This window comes from Mauremys reevesii, linkage group 1 (genome assembly GCF_016161935.1).
Source record: "Mauremys reevesii isolate NIE-2019 linkage group 1, ASM1616193v1, whole genome shotgun sequence".
In the NCBI taxonomy this organism is placed as follows: Eukaryota; Metazoa; Chordata; order Testudines; family Geoemydidae; genus Mauremys; species Mauremys reevesii.
Window position 1 is genome coordinate 39,306,957 of NC_052623.1, and position 20,040 is coordinate 39,326,996.

General features: G+C 44.6%; 1 protein-coding gene across 9 annotated transcripts in view; it reads right to left on the reverse strand.

Annotated features, from left to right (window-relative positions):
• PDGFD (platelet derived growth factor D) overlaps positions 1–16,733 on the reverse strand; it is a 163,578-nt gene extending 146,845 nt beyond the window's left edge. For 2 of the 9 annotated variants that reach the window (XM_039481839.1, XM_039481812.1), the window contains exon 1: positions 16,067–16,722. In XM_039481839.1, coding sequence (XP_039337773.1) covers positions 16,067–16,190 — 124 coding nt within the window. In that variant the 5' untranslated portion in view covers positions 16,191–16,722. Of the gene's footprint in view, positions 1–16,066 lie in introns of all 9 variants that reach the window. The other 7 variants (XR_005582873.1, XM_039481804.1, XM_039481795.1 and 4 more) reach the window with 7 other exon arrangements.
• Between the last annotated feature and the right edge of the window lie 3,307 nt (positions 16,734–20,040).

Here is a 20,040-nt window from a genome sequence, read left to right on the forward strand (position 1 = left end):
ATGGTATAGAAAAATCCCTGTGAAAGATCAGTATTTAGTATTTAGGGGGATTTAGTATTAATTTGTTAAACCCAGTGAAAAAGCACAAAATGCAGAAATCATGGGAAGGACTTTTTGAGTTTGTGGAAAGAATTAATGAAGTTACCCATAATGTGCAGGCGCCCCACAGTGAAGTTGCCTGCAGATGGTACACATGAATAGCCTAAAAGCTTATCACAGCCATGAAGTTCTTCTTGTGCTGTGAAGGGGAGGACTAGTTCCTCTGTGGAGGCATCTACACAGCAAAAAAAACTTGCTGTCACAAGCGTCACAGCCTGGGTCACTGTCTTGGGCTTGTGGGACTCATGCCATGGGGCTAAAAATAGCAGTATCGGTGTTCGGGCTTGGACTTGAGCCTGGGCTCCGAGACACTTCCTCCTCACTGGGTTTCAGAGCCTGGAGTCCAGCCTGAGCCAGAATGCCCACACTGCTATTTCAATCCAGCAGCATGAGCCAGTCAGTTGACTGGGGCTCGGACACTCACTACCACAGGTCTCTTTTTGCTATGTAGACATACTCTCAGTTAGTGCCTGACAGGCACAGGGAAACCTGACTAGAAAACACTGATATATGGAAAAGACTAACCTCAGATGAAAGGTTAGAAATCCTAGCTGTGCTGGAAACACCACCAGCAGGTGTTTTCCAACAAGCCAAGTTGGACTGACAAAGCGATCCGTAAGATCAACATTCCAGCACCAGCACCCAGTAGAGCCTACAGAGCAACATGTAATATGAAGGGGCAAGTTCATAGACTCATAGACTTTAAGGTCAGGAGGGACCATCGTGATCATCTAGTCTGATCTCCTGCAGCGCAACTGTATATGTAGACATGCCCTCAGTGTTAAGTCTTCTGTTAAAATGTTCCCTTTCTTTTTTTTTAAACATCCTGGTGGTTTGTTTGCAGTTGTCTTTGATGGTTTTGATTGACTGTTGTGATGGTGCATTTGTAAACAATTGAGCCTCACATTATCTCTCTGGCTGAAGGAGCAGGGGGAAGAGAGAGGAGCAGTAATTCCCTCCTGTGTGAATAGGCTGCCACTGACTAATATCATTCCCTGGTGACTCCTTTTAACCTTAAGACCATAAGGATATAACCTCAATAGCACTATCCCCACCTATGTCGGTGTAACTTGTGTCACTCGAGGGAGACGGTTTATTCACACCCTTGCACGACATAAGTTATGCCGACATAAGATGTAGTGTAGACAGAGCCTAATTCAGTAAACACAGAGTGGGGAAAGGCACTTTAGATCCATTCACTGAGGACACATTTTGTTGAACGGGAATGGTTCCAGCAGAACTGGATGGATCCTGGTTCCTGTGAAGCCAGCCAGTGCTGCGGAAGACTAGACTGAACTTTTATTAGCTCAGAAAGGCAGCTATTAATAAGTGTAGGGCCTCGTTCACGTTTTATTATTTTGTTTTGTATTGTATCCAGCAGCTTTCCATTACTCTCTCTTGTTTCTAGTGGAATCTCTATTCTTTCTCAAATAAACCTGATTTTGTTCATTGCAAGTGCTGTGTGTTAAACAGAGCAGTGATTTAAGGTAAAACTGGTAAACTGGGGTACACTGCTCCTTTGTGGGCAGAGGAACGGAGATTTCTGTGCGTGGTACTGTCAAGGGCTGGATATCACAGGGGAACGTTTCAAAGGGACTCGGGGACTGGGGTGACCTACAGTTAACCTGCAAGGCAAAGTCAGGGCTGGCATAGCCCAGAGAAGAGTGCTTGAGTGGCTAACAGGCTGGTGATGTTAGGGAGCTAAACACCCAGTTACCACAAGCAAGACTCACTCACTATGCAGGCAGGGGGGTAACACAGTGACTCATAGACTTGGATACCCCAAGAACCATCACAGAGACCCACCCCATAATAGTTAACCGCTTGGTGGTTAAGGCACCCCCTGGCATGGGGGAGAATCATGTTCAAGTCCCTGATCTGCCTGATTCCGCCCTGGGACTTGAACCTGGGTCTCCCACATTGCAAGTACCGAGCTATTGGTTATTCTCTCGTTTTGACCAGAAATTACATCCTGCACCTGAGAAATCTTCCCAATGAAAGTTTAATCAAGACTGATATGTTTCTGCAAAAAGGAGAGGTTACTTACCTTGTACAATAACTGGAGTTCTTCAACATGCTTTGTTCCTATGGGTGCTCTGCTTCAGGATGTACACACACCCATGCACGCTTGATTGTACATTTTCCATCAGCAGTGTCCATGGGTCCATGCTGGATTCCTACACATTCTTGTGCTCCGATGTGAGAGTATACAGGGGAGGGCAGACCTGCCACCATTCCTTTTCCTTCTCTACCACGAAGTCCAGAGAGAACGACTCCGGAACAGAGGAGAAGGAGGGTGAGTGCCGTGTAGTGGAGCACTACTGATACAAAACATCTCAAAGAACTCCAGTCATCTTACAAGGTAAGTAACTTCTTCAGGTTATTGTCCCTATGGATGCTCTACTTCAGGAGACTTCCAAGAAGTACCTCAGGATGAAGGAGGGTGACAAGGAGGAGGATTCAGTACAGACTGTTAAACGGCATCACCAAAAGCAGCCTCAGCTCTGGAAGCAGGTACGAGAGTGTTGTGCTGGGAAAAGGTGTGCACCAAAGACCAGGTAGTGGCCTTGCAAATGTCTGAGATGGGTATGTTTTCAGTAGGGTCATGGAGGTAGACTTAGCCCTAGCAGAATGGACAATCAGTCTGGGAGGGGAACACACAGCTTTGTAACAGATTAAGATGCACCCCAAAACTTATTTAGACAATCTCTGGATGGAGATCAAGTTCCCTTTCATTTGTTCTGCAATAAAGATGAAAGGTCTAAGAGAAGTCCTAAAGTGCTTAGTTCTGTCAAGGTAAAAGACAAGAGCTCTTCTTACATCGAGTGTATGTAAGCTCGCTTCTTTTCTAAGAGTGAGGCTTGGAGTAAAACACTGGGAGATGAATCTCCTGATTAATGGAACTCTGAAGAAACTTTAGGTAGCAACTGAGAAGGGGGATGTAATGTCATCTTGTCACAACAGCACACCATGTATGGTGGATCAGCCATAAGGAATCCCAGCTCCCCTCCCCTCCTGGCTGAGGTGATGGCTATAAGTAATAAGATTTTGAGGGACAATTGAAAGAAGTAACATAGGTTCAAATGGGGGTGGGGAGGTGTTCCTCAGTGCATTAAGGACTAAGTTGGGATCCCATCGTGAAGTAGGTTCTTTATCAGGAGTAAGAAAGGTTGAACTGGCCCTTTTATAATCCTCATGGTGGTCAGGTGAGCCAAGACTGGAAAACCTTCAACAACGGTTGTAATAGCAGATCGGTGAACTATGACTGAGACCTGAACTCTGAGCTGAGAAACAATCTTGTGGATTTTAAAATCAGGTAATTCAGAATATATGATAGGAAAGATTTGAGCAGAGGTACAGATCACTGGCTGTATCAAACTTGAAAATCTTTTCACTTCTGTAGCTAGGTTTTCCTAGTTAGGCAGTACTGTGTGTACCTCTGGAGAGTAGTCCTGTTCGATGCCAGCAAGCCATCTATTAGCCAGACCTTGAGGTGATGTGCTGAGAGGCTGGGGTAGAAATCTGCTGTCAAAGAAAGGTGGAGAGGCAGCTGCAGAGACATGGGAATCATAACTGTTTTAGCTTCTTCAGGACTTTGAGCAGTAATGGCGTCAGGGAATAAGCATATAGCAATAAGAGAAGTCAAGGGATAAAAACGGCATCTCCCATCGAACAGAATCATCTGCACTACATGTTGGATGCTGTCACAAAGAGATTTAGCTCTGATTGACTCCAAGTAAGACATACCCCTTCAGAATATCTCATTCGGTTCCCACTTGTGGTTGAGGCAGAAATGTGGACTGAGGGAGTCCCCTACTGTGTTCTGCAGTTCTGGTAGATAAACTGCTGAGATCAGTATGCAGTGAGATATGTATGCATCAGTTCCAAAGTCTTATGGATTCTTCACATAAGGACCAGGATCTTACTCAGCCTTGTCAACTGAGATAATATATTGCTGTTCTGTTGTCCAGCACTATTCTGATTGGGTGGCCCCTGCTATGGAGTAGAAAGTGATGGCAAGTGTGATGGAACGCTCTGAGCTCTCATATGTTGATGTTAAAAGTTCCCGCCTGCAGGATCTATTTGCCCTGATCTGTGAAGTCATAAAGTGAGCACCCTAAACTGGATGGGGAGGCATCTGTGGTGCAGATCTCTGTGGAGGGAGGCTCTGAGACCGGAACTCCTACACACATCTTTTCAGGATCTTTCCACCAATTGAGGGAGCTAAAGACCCTCTGAAGTGTGGACACCCACTTGGATGGACTATGTTTGTTGTGGTGGGAGGGGGAATGTGTAAACAGTTCTCAGCCAGGCTTGAAGACACCAGGAGTGTAGTCTTGCAAAGGGTGTGTTACAAATGTACAGGCTGTCATATGGCTCAAAAGTGGCAGGCAAGCCTTTTGTGTGGTTTGAGGGTTCATTTTTACTGTAGAAATGATGGCAAATCTGTCCATGGGAAAGTATACTTGGGTGGTAATGGACACCAGAGTATCCCCAATGAAGTCTATTTGTTGTGAGGATATGAGTGTCGAGTTTTCCACATTGGGGCAGAAGCCCAAGAAGTGGAGCAGCCATAGGGCCTTGCTGCACCTTGAGAAATGAGCATCACTTCAAGGAGCCAATTGTTCAGGTAGTGGAAGTTCCGGTGACCACAATTAAAAAAGGATGCCGATAAACTGGAGAGGGTTCTGAGAAGAACCACAAGAATGATTAAAGGATTAGAAAACATGTCTTACAGAGCTCAGTACTCAAAGAGCTCAGCCTATTTAGCTTAACAAACAGAAACTTAATGGGTGGCTTGATTACAGTCTGTAAGTATCTCCATGGGGAACAAATATTTAATAATGGGTTCCTTCATCTAGCAGAGAAAAGTCTAACACAATCCAATGGCTGGAGTTGAAGCCAAACAAATTCAGACTTGAAATAAGGCATAAAGTTTTCACAGTGAGGATAATTAACCATTGGAACAATTTACCAAGAGTTGTGGTGGATTCTTGACCACTGACAATTTTTAAATCAGCATTGGATGTTTTTCTAACAGATATAGGTATTATTCTGGGGAAGTTTTATGGTCTGTGTTATACAGAAGGTCTGGCTAGATGATCACAGTGGTCCCTTCTGGCCTTGGAATCTATGAATTTATGAATTTCTCTTTTTAACAAATTATCACAATTTTTGTTCATGATATGTTTTATAAAACTAATTTATAAATCAAACCCTACATTCTAGGACTAAACAATCAGACAGTTACCCTGTAAAGAGCCATTAACAAATTATAGTTACCCATTATCTCTGAATTGTTACTAGAAACAACTAAAATGACCATACCTGAAACAAATTAAAGATAAATTTATCTAATTCTGTCAGTTTCTTTACTTCATGCATCCAACAGCATTTTGTGTATAGTCTGTTTCATTGGTTACTGAAACTAGTTTTAACTTAGTTTTTGAAACAAGCTAGATTTCATGCTGATACCATCCCTTTAATAATTTTGGCAATATCTAATAATCTTTACAGACATTTTAATTAAAATGCTTCTGTGGCTAAAATGTCTTCCAGATTTTTGTGGTTACAATCAGAATTTTGCCTGTAAGAAAAATAATTGGCTGGAAGTTATCAAAAGAAATCCCTTTGTCGTCAATAAAGTGAATGCAGTGATTGGAAAGGAACTAGTCTGAGAATGCTGGAAATAGAAGACTTCGATTCTCAAAGTATTTATTACTTCTTTAGGGCCAGAGTGGTCTTCATAAGTCAATAATTACTGGCAGTTACAAAAAATGGTGTTTAAATATAAGAAAGAACTTTGGTATTCCCTACACCATTGTATAGTTAGAGTTAACATTCAGCAACAGTTAACAGTACCCACTATGGATATGGATGGAGTCACAGAAGTGCATATCAGAAACAACATGGATAGTAGAAGCTCTCGTATAAAAACCCGGCTAATGCCTCTTTATAGATTCGAATGGATCATTTCTTAGTGGTTCTTTCAACATCCCAAATCAATCCTTGTCCAAACCTGATGAGATTATTCACTTCATACGGGCTAATGAACACCAGATAATAACACTCTTCGGCCACAATCAACTACAGAGTTGCCTAGATTTTGATATTCAGAGGCAGGCACCTGACTTTCCATTTCAATTGAGACCAACAGGATTTTTAAAGTGACATAAAAACCATCAGAGTAATAAGGAAAGGGGATAATATTGCAGCGTTCATGATAGTTTGTCCTTGAAAATAGCAATACTGAGCCCAGACTTTGTTTTAGGTCATAAACATATGCAGCCCAGTTAAAAAATGATAATGATCAGGAATAAACAAAGGAAATGGGTTAACTCCCACCCCAGTGAAATGTAAGAAAAACAGAAGCAGTTGCTGTTGGGCTGTGGAAGCACAGCCACTGCCATTAGAGGAAAACTGGATAGTGGCTTGGTGCTATTGTTCTGGTTTGGCCAACCTGCCAGTGGCGACTTTTTGAAAGTTATGTTTTCCAAACAATAATTTATTCCTGAATTTTAAACTACTCCACTGCAAAAGCACAGTAAACACGTATGACACGTTTCTCTCTCTCTCTCTCAGTTCATGAGAAATAAGGCAACACTTTTTACACAGCCAATATTCTGATCATCATCTTTTTAAGTAATCTGAAAGGTAATTTACCTGACAAGACCTGCAGTCAGAGTTCTATATTCCTCCTGTGAGAGTTGTTGACATTTCAAAAACGAAATGTCGGGAGCTCCGTTTGTTACGCTAAAGCTTGTGGGGAAAATATTGACTGAGATCCTGATAGGTAGGTGAAAGGAAAAGCAATTGAAGTTCTTACAAAATCTCTTTAAGTATTTATTTAAAAGCCTATAAATCTAATCCAGTCTATCTAAGGCAATGTGATGTGTTCCTTGCTGCTGTCTTGAATTTCTTTACACTACGGGATACAACCAGACTCCAGACACATGCAAAGGAACAGGCACCAAGATGGCAGCTTTCGCTGGTTTCTTTGGCCATTTTAATTCTACCCACCACCAAAAAGAAATCAACTTTCAGACAGGCATCTAGAAACCAAGGGATTGATTTACCAAGCAAAACTGTATCAGGATATATGCTGAGATATGGCTCTTTTTCATACTTTACCCCTCCCAATACAGCTCCCCCCCACCTCCACCAGCAACCCTTGTGCTCCTCTGAGCTGAGACCAGAGGGGTTTCTGTAACCTTGGGGGATAGTGGACTGCCCCACTTATTTCACTTATTTCTATTAGGGAGGGTGAAGGATACTCTTTGTCCTCTTCATCCCTCAGACTACCTTTGGAGCAGTTCTCTGCCCTAATGGCCTTGGTTTTTCTCCAGTCTTACAACTACAGTTATCAGCTGGGAATGCAGCTGAAGCACTGTGCAGACCTTTAAAGTTTCTGCATAGCTGTCTGTCAGATTGCTGCAGGGACCTGACTCACCCCACTGTACAGCTGGCAAAACATCATTCACAAGGTTCTGGAAGGTGGGAGATAGAGTTACAGAGCATCCCTGTGCAAGAGATGAGGTACTGCTGCTAGATAATAGCTACTTGGCTGCTTGCAGGTTATATGGGTTCCACTCAATTTATTAACACTGTGACATAGACAGAGATTCTGGACCAGTGCAAGAAATGAGACGACTGCAGAAACTTTGTGCTCATTCATATGTGTTGAATGCAGCAAGTTCTCCCTGGGTTTCTGTGATAAGGTTTTAAACCCTTTTTTCTGACATGCTTAGAAGACAGTGAAATCATTCCTAACAATGATCATCCCTGCTGAGATGTCATGATTAAGCAGCTGTGTGAAAGATGTCTGCTTCCACAGACAGTGGCTACAAATCTAAAGGCATCATCCTCATCTGCCCAATCAGCTGTGCTAACATAACTTATTTGTTGTTTGCCTACAACAATTCCATAACAGGTGTGCTGGAGCAGGTAATTTTCTAGTGAATTTTTTGTTGTAAACTTAAGGGCACAAATATCACACTATTCACAAATATCACACTATTCCCACTATTCATAATTATGAATATGTATTTACATCCTGACTACGTAATTAATCTGGGTTCAAAGTGGGGACCTGAATGGCTCCACACCTCATTCTCAATTTTATGGTAGGCCACATCAGATTAGAAAAAAAAACAAATGCAACTACTGGAAATTCAACAACAAACTTCCTGCCATTGATCCAGGAACAAAAGAATCACTCATAATCCACTCCATGTCTCTTTAAAATAAAAAGCAAACAAATTTGGAGACATCAAAAACACAGGTTTCCTTAAGGCCTGGTTTGGAAACATACTGTGCTCTAGCCTCCCTAGGGTCCTGTAGGATATCCTGTGGATGGCACACACTCAGGCCTGGTCTACACTGAGGGGCGGGGGGGTCGATCTAAGGTACGCAACTTCAGCTACGTGAATAGCGTAGCTGAAGTCAAAGTACCTTAGCTCGAATTACTTACCCGTCCTCACGGCGCGGGATCGACGTTCGCGGCTCCCCCATCGACTCCGCTACCGCCACTCGTTCCGGTGGAGTTCCAGAGTCGACGGGAGCGCGTTCGGGGTTCAATATATCGCGTCTAGATGAGACGCGATATATCAAACTCCAAGAAATCGATTGCTACCCGTTGATCCGGCGGGTAGTGAAGACGTACCTTCAGATTGTCACTGGAGGCAGAAGACCAACAGGGCACTTTGAACCCTCAATGTTCTCCATTTTTGCAAATATTTGCATTCTTTGTTCATGGCTACCAGTGCTAAACTGTGCAATCACTAATTAAATGTAACTGTAATTTGAATATTCTAACATTCACCTAGAGTCAGACCTTCCCAACCGCTCCACAGAACTCACCAACCTTTTCTTTTATTGTATGTTACTTTGAGACAGATCCTGCTTCCACTGAAGCAAGGTCAAGGCTGTTTTTTAAGCTTTTAATGGAGTTAGCATTTAATCAATAGTTTTGTACAGTTCAATCTCAATGACTAGGGACAGCAGGATTGAAATGCATTAGCAGAAGTCTATTCAGAATGCAAAGTGTGTCCTCCTGCACTATCCCCAGCATGCAGGACTCTCTGCCTGCCAACTGTTTGATGTTGGCCCTTGCAATCAGGGCCACCCAGAGGATTCAGGGGGCCTGGAGCAAAGCGGGGAAGCTGCGGCACTTGTACTCACCCGGCGGCGGTCCGGGTCTTCAGCGGCATTTCGGCGGCGGGGGCCCATCAGTCGCTCTGCGTCTTCGGCAGCACTGAAGGGCCCCCCCCGCCGAAATGCCGGCCGAAGACTCGGACCGTCGCTGGGCCAGTGCTCGCGGGGCCCCTGCAGGGCCCGGGGCCTGGGGCAAATTGCCCCACTTGCCCCTCCTCTGGGCGGCCCTGCTTGCAACCTGGGACAAAGATAAAAAATAAGGAATGAAACCAAACATTGAGCACTCAAATGCCATAGGAAGCTTGAAATCAGGCAGGATTTATTCTCTACCAAAATACTAGAGCCAAACCATGCTCCCAAAGAAAGCATATTCACTCTGTCACTGTAAACAGGACATTTCTCTTGCTTTATAAACAGGAGATTGATTCATAACAAAAAGCCATTCCAACATTTCAGCCCAAAGAGCTTCATCAGGAAAAGGCAAGAGTATCTGCGCAATGTCCCTTCCTCGGAAAATTCTGTCACAATATGGGGGAAATAAAGCTCTTATTTACACTCTGATTGCTAGATTTTAAGTAGTGGGATCTTTGTGTGATGCAGTTTAACCGATCAACTTTAACTTGTTTCTATGCCAAAATGTTACTTTTAAAAAAAACACCACCACATAAGGTGTGAAATTCCTGGCTTTACAGAGGGCCAGCACAGAGCTAGTGCACCTCTGAAGTCCCACTTAAGATTTAAATGGTGTATAGGCCTCATGCGGGACCTTTGCTGAGAGTCTCACCTACAGTACAATGTACTCTACAGAAAACTATGGAGATAGGGGTGCATCCACAGAAGAATTTACATCTAAGTATTAGCCATTTCATTTGTTATGAATGGGAATTTTCTTGTACTCTGGTTTGCTACAGTTATGTATAATGCATTTTTGTATAGCTAATTCCACCATAAATATGAAAATTCAACAGCATATAAATACTCTACTGCACCTTTTGTACATATATTATTAGTGAAATGAAAATCCAATCCCTGAAGAGACTTTTTACTATATAAGTAATATGTATTTTTGCAGATTTGTTCCTTTTAGGTAAGGTTTATGTTTGGCCTGGTAAAAATGGGCCGGCAATACAATGTCCTGAATCTGTGTATTATTTCACTGCAAGATTACTTGTCTTGGACTCTCTCTTTTACTGTAAATTACTTCTTATTTAAAGAAATATTGTAGTTTTTTCACAAAATAATGTTTTAAACATCAAAGTGCAGTCTCCATTTTAGCAACTGGCAACCTGGAAAGTTGTCAGGCAACTGCTTTAAAAAGAAATGTTACTTTAAACTCAAATACCTTAAGTTCTAGTGCCAACAAGAGCATATAACCATGCAAACAGGATGACAACTGCTTTGAGTAGTTCAAAACAAATATTTGTCATACAATTCACTTTTCAACTGGAGCTTTCAAAAATGTTATTACAACTTTTTGCTGCTCTCTGAAAACACAGAACTGAAGTTTTGTTCTAACTTCAATACTATTTTTTGTAAACCACCATAACACTTATTCTAACTCTTCCCACTTCCCTCCTGCCTCATTTACATGCTATAGAATATAAAAATGCAGGCACTGATCCTGCAAACATTTATACACAGGCTTAATTTCAAACATGCAATTAGTTTCAGTGGACCAGATCATCTGCTAGTGTATGTTTTCATAGAATCATTGTCATAGATCCACAGCAGAGCTGGCTCACTGGGTTCTTACATGCTGAAACATAAGTACATGAATGCCTTTTCAGGATCAGGGCCTTAATAATTCCCTATGATTTTCCCATTTACGTCTCTTCACAAGTCACTTACAAAACACTCTCCCACGGCAGGATTTGGGCCAAAAAAACCATCATTTTAGAATTTAAAAACAACGAAGTTCAATTTCTTTGAACTGAAAAAAACAATGAACAGGTTTTCAAAGTCAGTTTTTAAGGTTATTACCAATAATACCATTCGATATGTTTCAACAGTTAGAAGAACTGTAATTCAGACACCATCTGGAAAGTCTCCAGTGGAAATGTCTTCCCACTATGTGCTATAAATCTATTTGAGAAAACACATTTGCAGGCTCCTTTGAAGAACTCCATCATATTGATTGCTGCTGAGTCAGAGTCATGATTTCCCTGTAATTTCCCTTGTTCTTTAGCCCCAACAGTTAATTATGTAGGTAGAGACATCAGCAACTGACAGACAAGTTATACTTGAGTCAAATGTTTTATTATTATTACAGGTAATGGCTGGCTAGGGGGCGGGGCCTCAAGAGAAGAGGAGGAGAGGCAGGCCCTCATGGTGAGGGGAGTTAAGGCCCACCTCAGCCCACCCCACCCGGAAGAGGCTGGCGCCACCCCTGAACCTTGGGCAGGCACAGAGCAGCGCTGCAGGGAAGCCAGGACAAATGCTGTCCTGGAGTCATTCAACTTGGGACCAGGACTTGAGCTCTGCATTTTGGGACTGTCTTCTCTTCCTCTCTCTCCCTCCCCTTTTCCCCCTCCTTCAGGATGGTTGGTCACCCTAAGTCCAGAGAAACAGAAACAATCTCGGAGCAAGCAACCTGTAGTTGCTAGACATATACATTACAAAGTAATAAATAGGTGTTAAGTATTATTATTTAGCACATTTCATCTTTAAATCCCTTTACAAAAAGCACACTACACCTGTGCTAGGAGGGTGGTAATATCTGTACACTACAGATGGGGAAACTGAAGCAGAGAAGGTAAGGGCCCAGTCCTGAAAGCCCACCATGTGTAAATCTCTATCTTCAATGGATTGTCTATGAAGAGTCTACTAACATGTTAAATAAATATCACCAGGTGCATAATAACTACTGTAGGCAACCCCAAACTACTGTATTTTTTTTTAATTAAATAAATAAACATGATTTTTGCTAAACTGGGCAGCTGAGTCATCAACACCTGTCCTTTCAAGAGGACAAAGAATCACAAGGATGTAGACTTTAAATAGGTCATTTACATTCTTAACATCCTCAGCAGGAAGCACTGTCTGGTTTGGATTAATAGTCATTCAACTTCCAAAAATGTTAAGCGCTGCCCTTCATCTATTGGTTTTTGTCCAAATCCACCTCAGAATTAGCTAAACCCAATTTACACATATGCCGACTTCTTTTAGGCTAAAAGAAGACACTCTGGAATCTTGCACTGTACCAGAGAGGTTTGCTTTGGTCAAAAGATACACTGAGTCTCCATATTATAACTGTGCACTTTCAATATCACTAGTTCATTCTGCTTGAGGTCACTGACAAATATAATCCAAAGGATGTGGGTTTGTGGGTTTTTTTGTTTGTTTGTTTTTAAATAAAAGCACAGGTTGTCAGTGGTCTGGCAACCTACAATCTGAATTTTTTCACATATCAAAAGACCTGGATTCCTGTGTAGATATCTCTAAGACTACAACATCAAAATCACAATGGTCTACCCTGGGCATTATATTGCCTTAGGTTTTGTCTGCGTGGTGTATTTTGAAAACCAGCATTGCAACATTTTTAACACCAATGTAACCATGTGCTTCATAGTTATCACAGATGAAATTATTTGCAGAGAAAAATAAATAAATACCGCCCACCTTCAATTCAGCTGTGCAAGCCACCCATCAGTAATAGCACCACTTCAGACCAAAACAAGTTAAAAAATAAAACAGCACACAAAAGTATTTGTAGTGACCTACAGCAACCTACAGACAGCTACCATGCTTGTCAGCTAATTGCATCCATTTGGAATGTAACTCATGTCCTTTGGCTTCATAAACAGGCCTTAGTCAACAAGCTCAAGCAATGATTCTGTTGATAAACATTTGAGTACAATCTGGCCTATTAGTCACTTGCCTGCTTTAGGGAGGCACACAGCTGCCCCACCCCAGCAGCAGCAGCACCAGCATGCATTATGCCTTGTGGAAGAACAGCACATCCTGGAGCTTCCCAGAATATAGCAGTGCACAGTTGCAGTTACACTCTGTAAAAGACACAGCGTGAACTCCCCCTCTATGGACAACGCTACCGGCCATTCCCTTCTTACCACTACTTATGTAGCTAACACCTGCAGGAGTACCAATGAGGAGCAGTCTGCAATTGTGTCTGGCTTTTGTGTGTGTGTGCACAAGGTTGAGAGAGATTCCTTGTGCCCCTCTCTCTCTCTCTCTCTCTCCTCCCCCCGCCCTTGCGCCTGTTCAGGGCTGGCCAGTAGAGTACAATGGTAAACATGCAATTTCATATACATTCAGTGCTTTCAAAAAAGAGTCCACTCCACTGTCACTGAAGTCAATTAATAGACTCATTGACTTCAAGGGAGCCAGCCTTAAAGGTACCAAGCTTAATCTTCAAGTCAAGTTATCCAAATTGACAGGAAAGCAATTTCCTAATCATTTTTACACATACTATTTTTTTCCCTTGGAAATTCCCAAGATGAGAAACAGTGGCAGTGCCAACCTATACAGGTTTTTTCCACTTGGGGAAAAATGATCTATTCTCAAGCTGATCATAAGCATGGGAGAAAACTAGCTTTATACCATCAGTCACTGAACTCCACCTATTGTCCATGTGAAAAGAGGATTATTTTAAGAGGTTTTAGGTAAATTATTTCAGGGAGTTCCCCTGAAGATGCTGTCTCGGGTGTGAGTTGGATAAGTGAGCTGACGCCTTAGCACGGTTCAGTGCTAGTTGGCCATTCTATACTTTTTAAGATGAGAAATGAGCAGACAAAAAGAATGTGAAGCTTAATAAAATGTTCAACAGTGAAATCATTGGGTGTGTGTCTTTATTATAAACACACAATTTTTAATAAAAGGACATGTGAATGAGTGCATTAGATTTCAGGGATAGAAATAGTTTCAGTTATATGTTTTTTCCTCCTCCAAGACCCATTTTCCTAGCTCTACGGAAGAGGCCTAAACTAAATATTTCCCCAAATTAACTAAAACTTCACTTCACTTCAAGACACAACATATAAAAAAGCATGATCTTGGACAAATTAGAAAATGAATATTAAAGATCGGCCTATAAAGAATTCAGCCAACTGAAAGAGGTTGTCATCTTAACTTCTGTTCACTTTTTTTTTTTTTTTTAAAGAAAGAACTGTCTACCTGCATTCTTGGATTTTTAGCAGCAAGAAGCTGGAATGGAATGTTTAAAATCAGGACTTCATACTCAAAACTACATTAACGGCAACAATTCGAAAGACTGTGGCATCCCAGTCAAGAAACTAACTAACTTTCCCAAACCAGGAGATTTTGCCATTATTATATTTTATTATGAACAAACAAGAGTTCACTAAATTCCCTTCAGTGGCGCACTCCTATGAACATTCATCATTAGATGACACAAGATTCACATGAGCACATTCAGAAGGGGCAGCTGCTTTTCTTGATAGATGGACATTATTACCTTCAACCAGACCACTTTATGATCCGGAAGAAGGTACAGCTAGTTAGACAAGTGTCTCACTATGATACTGCGGACATATAGGGCGGGGCACATCTTCCAAGACTTGTAAAGAACAGACTTCTGGAAAAAGCTGCTGCCACCATTCCCCGTTTGCACAAGTGGCCTCTAGAAAAAGAATGTGTAATGAGTGCCTGGGGCTGGAGACACATAAAAAAGCGGCTAATTTGTAGGAATCCATTACAACAGGCGGGAGAAGTGGGAGGGGGAGACTACATAAGAAATATCCCACAATGGGACACTTGATACAGCCCCACCAGTTCCCAAAACCTTTTAGGGATGCTACTGCCTTAAGGGCTTCCAGCAGCAAATAGCAGCTGTGGGGAGGTATGCCACAGCTGTCTGCAGCTGGAAACCCCTGAAGCAGGAGCAATAGCACTAGTTGTATTCACGGTTTGGGTTTCATTCGCTGGTTGTTGCATTCTCACTCCCTTATCTTCCTTGTCCCCCTCTTAAAGGAAAAAGTCACAGACATACACAAATTGAGTGTGGGAATCTCACAGGATTGTCTATTAAACAGGAGCCACTAGTACAGCCGCATGGTTAAAAAATAAACAAACCATCCAACAAGAAAATCTTAACATCAAACTATTCAAGTCTTCTCATCAAAGTGTTTATAAAAATCAGACCTCCCCAAGGCAGGGGTTTTGAAGAAGCGCCAGTCAGCTTTAGGTACCTTATTGTCACTGAATCAGCTACTGCCATTGGCACAAAAAGAAGCAAAAGCTCAGACTATGATTATTGTCTGTCTTCAGCAGCACCCAATATACGTTGGGTGCTGTACGCAACAAAGAAGAGTTTGCCCTACCCCTGAGAGTTTACAATCTAGAGACAAGTCAGAGAGTGCAACATACAAAACTAACAGTCCAGGTTCGTGAGCCAGTGAGCCCTTGGAAAGCCTCCTGAAGTTACACTGAGAAGTTTGCAGCGGTTCTTTTCTTTCCCTCAGTTGTGCCTGGGCGTTCCGGGACACGAGAATTGCAGGTGATTACAAAATAATGCTGCAGTGGGAGCACCCCACCCAAACAGCATGGGGGAGAAGGGGAAGAGCAGATGGGACAACTCTCATCTCTTAGTCCAGCACCTGGAGAGATGCTAGTTCTCTCTACCTAGCCAAGCTACGCATAGGGTTAGGCTCAGTAACGTACATTAACCCCTAGGAAGCTATCTAGTGTAATGCACTAGGTACAGCGTACAGAGACAAGGGCTCCCAATAGGTGCACGTCTGAAAGCGAACGGGGCAAGTGATGGGGGGGGGGGAGTTTCGCCACTGGGTTTGCATTAGTCCTGTAAATACTCGTGATAAGAAACAAGAGAGACACTTACCATCTCGCCTAAGATTAGAGGATCGCAAGGCTTTTATAGATCCGCTCTGGGCAGTGGTGCCCTGACGGCTGCAAAAGTTTGCACAGACTACAACGTAGAGAAGGAGGCGGACGGACAGTTGCATTGGGATCCGCTGTGAGGGGGACCGTATCTGCCCAAAGAAACCCGGCTCCCTCCTCCAAGGAAGCCCCCCTCGCCTCTTTCCCCCTGTGCGGTGGGGTGGTGTTTTGGATGCTGAGTCAAAAGCCCCTGAGCTACTCTCCGAGCTGCCCCCAAACTTCCCGCATTGCTGAACTTTCTGCTGGGGATCGCTGCCTTCCGAGCTCGGCAGGTGATACGGCAGGGGGAAGGACAGGGCGAGCCCACACCCCGCCGGCAGCGGCTGGCGAAGTGCCCCTAACTCGGCAGGAGATCACAAGGTGCCGCTGCTGCAGCTGGGCTCCGAGCAGGCGGGCTGGGCTGGGCTGAGCCGAGCCCGGAGACACACACTGACCCCAGCCCCGGGGCTGCCTGTTCCTGCTGAAGTTGCTGCTCAGCGGCGGCGGCTGGTGCCCACAGGCTCGGCGGCAGCGCTGCAGGCGCGGGCAGCGCACAGCATGTCTGGAGGGAGCGGGCTCCTGCCGTGTCATTCGGGAGGAAGAACACGGCGGCGGCGGCGGCGGCTCCTCCGGGGGGAGGAAGGAGGCGGCTCTGGCCTTGGGGGCAGGGAAGGGGCGGGCGTGGCAGTGACCGGGGAGAGGCAGCGTGGCGGGCCAGGCCGGGGGGTGGAGAGGTGGGGCCAGCGTTGGCCGGGGAAGGAAGGCGGCGCTGGCCAGGGGGCGCCTGAGGGGATCAGGGTGGCGGCTCCAGCCTGCGGCTCACTGGCGGACAAGCTGCCCCCTCCCGCTCTCGTGGGCATGGGGCAGGATTCGAAGCCCCCCAGCGTCCCCTGGTGGCCACAGAGGGCCCCTCACGCTGTGCCGGGGTGAGGGGTCAGCGCTAGGCGGCCACCCTCTGAGTGCCCATGGCAGCCTGCCTGAGGTGGAGCAGGGTTGGGAAGGTAGATTGTAACCCCTCTGCCACTGCACCTGCCATGACAAGGGCAGGGTCCTTATTTTAAGGGATTCTCCTCCGCTTTTTTTGTATCAAGACCCCTACCTAGTAATTTGGCAACCTGTAATCACTTGGCCTGGCCAATCTGCACCCACTCGCAAGCACAGAGGTCTAAACAAATGAACTTTAGGGGAAGGGAGTGGAGAAAAGGGAGAGACCAGTTTGAACTGGGACAAATATTTACAATTTAACACCTTTCACCACCATTTACCTCAGGGTGCATAAGTCAGAGTCCCAAACATTTGGACCCTGAATGGCTGATGCACTTCCATCTCCCATCCTCCCACTCTCAGTTTGTGAGTTCCCAATTTTCTCACTCACAGCTTGTGGTTCCAGGAGTCCAGGAAAATCTTCTAGAATAGAAGTTCTGGGGCTCTACCACCTATCCTGCTACAGTGATTTCAACAGCTAGGACAGCGAGGCCTCACCTGAGGTGCTAGGCTGACATAGCAGCAAAGAGTCCTGTGGCACCTTATAGACTAACAGACGTTTTGCAGCATGAGCTTTCGTGCTGACATAGACTGTTGCTGTGAATTCCTCTGCTGCTCACCTGCTGGAAGCTATATCCTGTGGGTGAATCTACCTTCCTCTTTGCTTTGGGTGTTATGGCTGGACCCAACTTCTGCGATGCTCTACCTGCTGCTCAGGTGACTGGAACTACTGCTGGTCTTTGACCTTTGTTTGCCACTGGCTAGACAACTAATCTCTGGTGTGGTCTAGCCACATAAAGCACTTACAGCTTTTGACTCAGCTCTCGCTGATACAAGACAATCAGTAGTCTTAGAAACCCCTCAGAGTCCCTTCTACCCAAAGCACTTTTACCAGCACCAAGCCCCTTAGCTCTGTCCAGGACCTTTCACACAACCTTGGCAAACATCACTTTTAATCAGGTGACCCCATACCCAGGCCCTGCCCAGGTGTATTCCCAACAGGGTATGCTCAAAATTAAGTGTCCCAAATACAAAACTTAATCAAATTTTCTCCCAATGTCCACAAACTACTGGCAGTTGATATTTAAATGAGGTAGTGCCTCACTCGGTCAACTCCCCTTGGTCTCTAGCAGATGACATTAGAGAGCTCACTCAATTACCGCTATTCTCTCATAGGCATCAGGCCATAGAGTTTACAAGATGGTAAGTCAAGAACTCAAGCAATAAAAATACAGCGATAAAGCTGAAAACTTCTAAAACTCCACCCCCAGGTGCTTATACCTTGAAATAGCTCTCTGTTTACGTCATCGTCATCATCATCAAACATTTGTCAATTAACACATATTATAAAACAAGATTATCTTATGCAGTCAGTTAGGGTACAATACATATAATAGAATGTTCAGAATTGACTTGCTTTTTAAGTCATGCACAAACGAAGACAAGGGTGTAGCAAGTCAATTCTTTTCAAGAATACTTAAAATAAATACTTAAAATCAGCCAGGTGTGCGGGTTTTTTGAGATCAGCTTTAAAACAGAGCACTTGAGAATGTTGTCTAGGGTTTTAGCTTTAAAATTATCTCATTTGTAGCTTTCAGATGCCTCAGAGTTGAAGATGCTACTTTGTGCTGCAATTACTTGTATAACTGTATTACTGTAATGCCTAAAGGCTGTCCTATACAAACACACAGTAAGATATAGCCACCACCAAAAGTGCTTACAAATAGACAAGGCAGGCAGAGGATGTGAAGGGAAACAGAAGGCAAACAGAGACACAGAGAGATGAAGTGACATGCCCAAGGTCACACAGCAGATCAGTAGCATATTTGGGAATAGAGCCAAGTCTCCTGTCTCCCACTGCTGTTTCCTATCCACTAGATCAGAGGTGGGCAAATTACGGCCCACGGGCCACATCCAGCCCGCAAGACTGTCCTGCCCAGCCCCTGAGCTCCTGGCCTGGGAGGCTAGTCCCCGGCCCCTCCCTTGCTGTTCCCCCTCCCCCGCAGCCTCAGCTCACTTGCTCTGATGCTGGCACAATGCTCTGGGCAGCAGGGCTGTGAGCTTCTGGGGCAGCGCAGCTGCAAAGCCAGGCGCCATGCGGCCGCCGCCACCCTCTGGTGCTCCAGGCAGCACGGTAAGGGGACAGGGAGCAGGGGGGTTGGATAGAGAGCAGGGGAGTTCGAGGTGGTGGTAAGGGGGTGGGGATGTGGATGGGGTCGGGGCAGTCGGGAGGGGACAGATGGTTGAATGAGGGCAGGGGTCCCGGGGAGCTGTCAGGAAGGAGGGAGAGTTGGCTGGGGTGGCAGGGGGCAGTCAGGGGCAGGGAGAAGGGGTGGTTGGATGGGGCAGGGATCCCAGGGGGGGCTGTCAGGAATGAGAGGAGTGGTTGGATGGGGCGGCGGGGGTCTGGGGGCGGTCAGTGGACAGGGAGCGGGGGTCTTTGGATGGGGCAGAGGTCCCAGGGGGGCCATCAGAGAATGGGGGTGTTGGATGGGGCAGGAGTCTGGGGGGGCAGATAGGAGGTGGAGGCCGGGCCATGACCCCCTCCCCTAACTGGCCCTCCATACAATTTACTAAACCCAATGCGGCCCTCAGGCCAAAAAGTTTGCCCGCCCGTGCACTAGACCATACTGCAGAATGGAGTTCACCATTTCACACACACAACACATTGTTATACATCAGTTAACAAACTGGCACTAGTTAAATACTTCTCCTTTAAGCAGAATTTATGCTAACAGTGTGCTAATAACCTTTCACTATCTAGCTAAATCAGTTTTGCCAGGGACAACCCAACAAGGCAGCCATATTGATTATGTTCCCATTAAGTAGAAATATTTTTCATTTATCTAGCTCTTTCATACTGAAGCACTTTCTAAATTAAATGCTGAACAGCATTGGCCACTGGACTGAAGGGTAGGAGCCAAACAGCATATTGCGCAAGAGTGAGAAAGA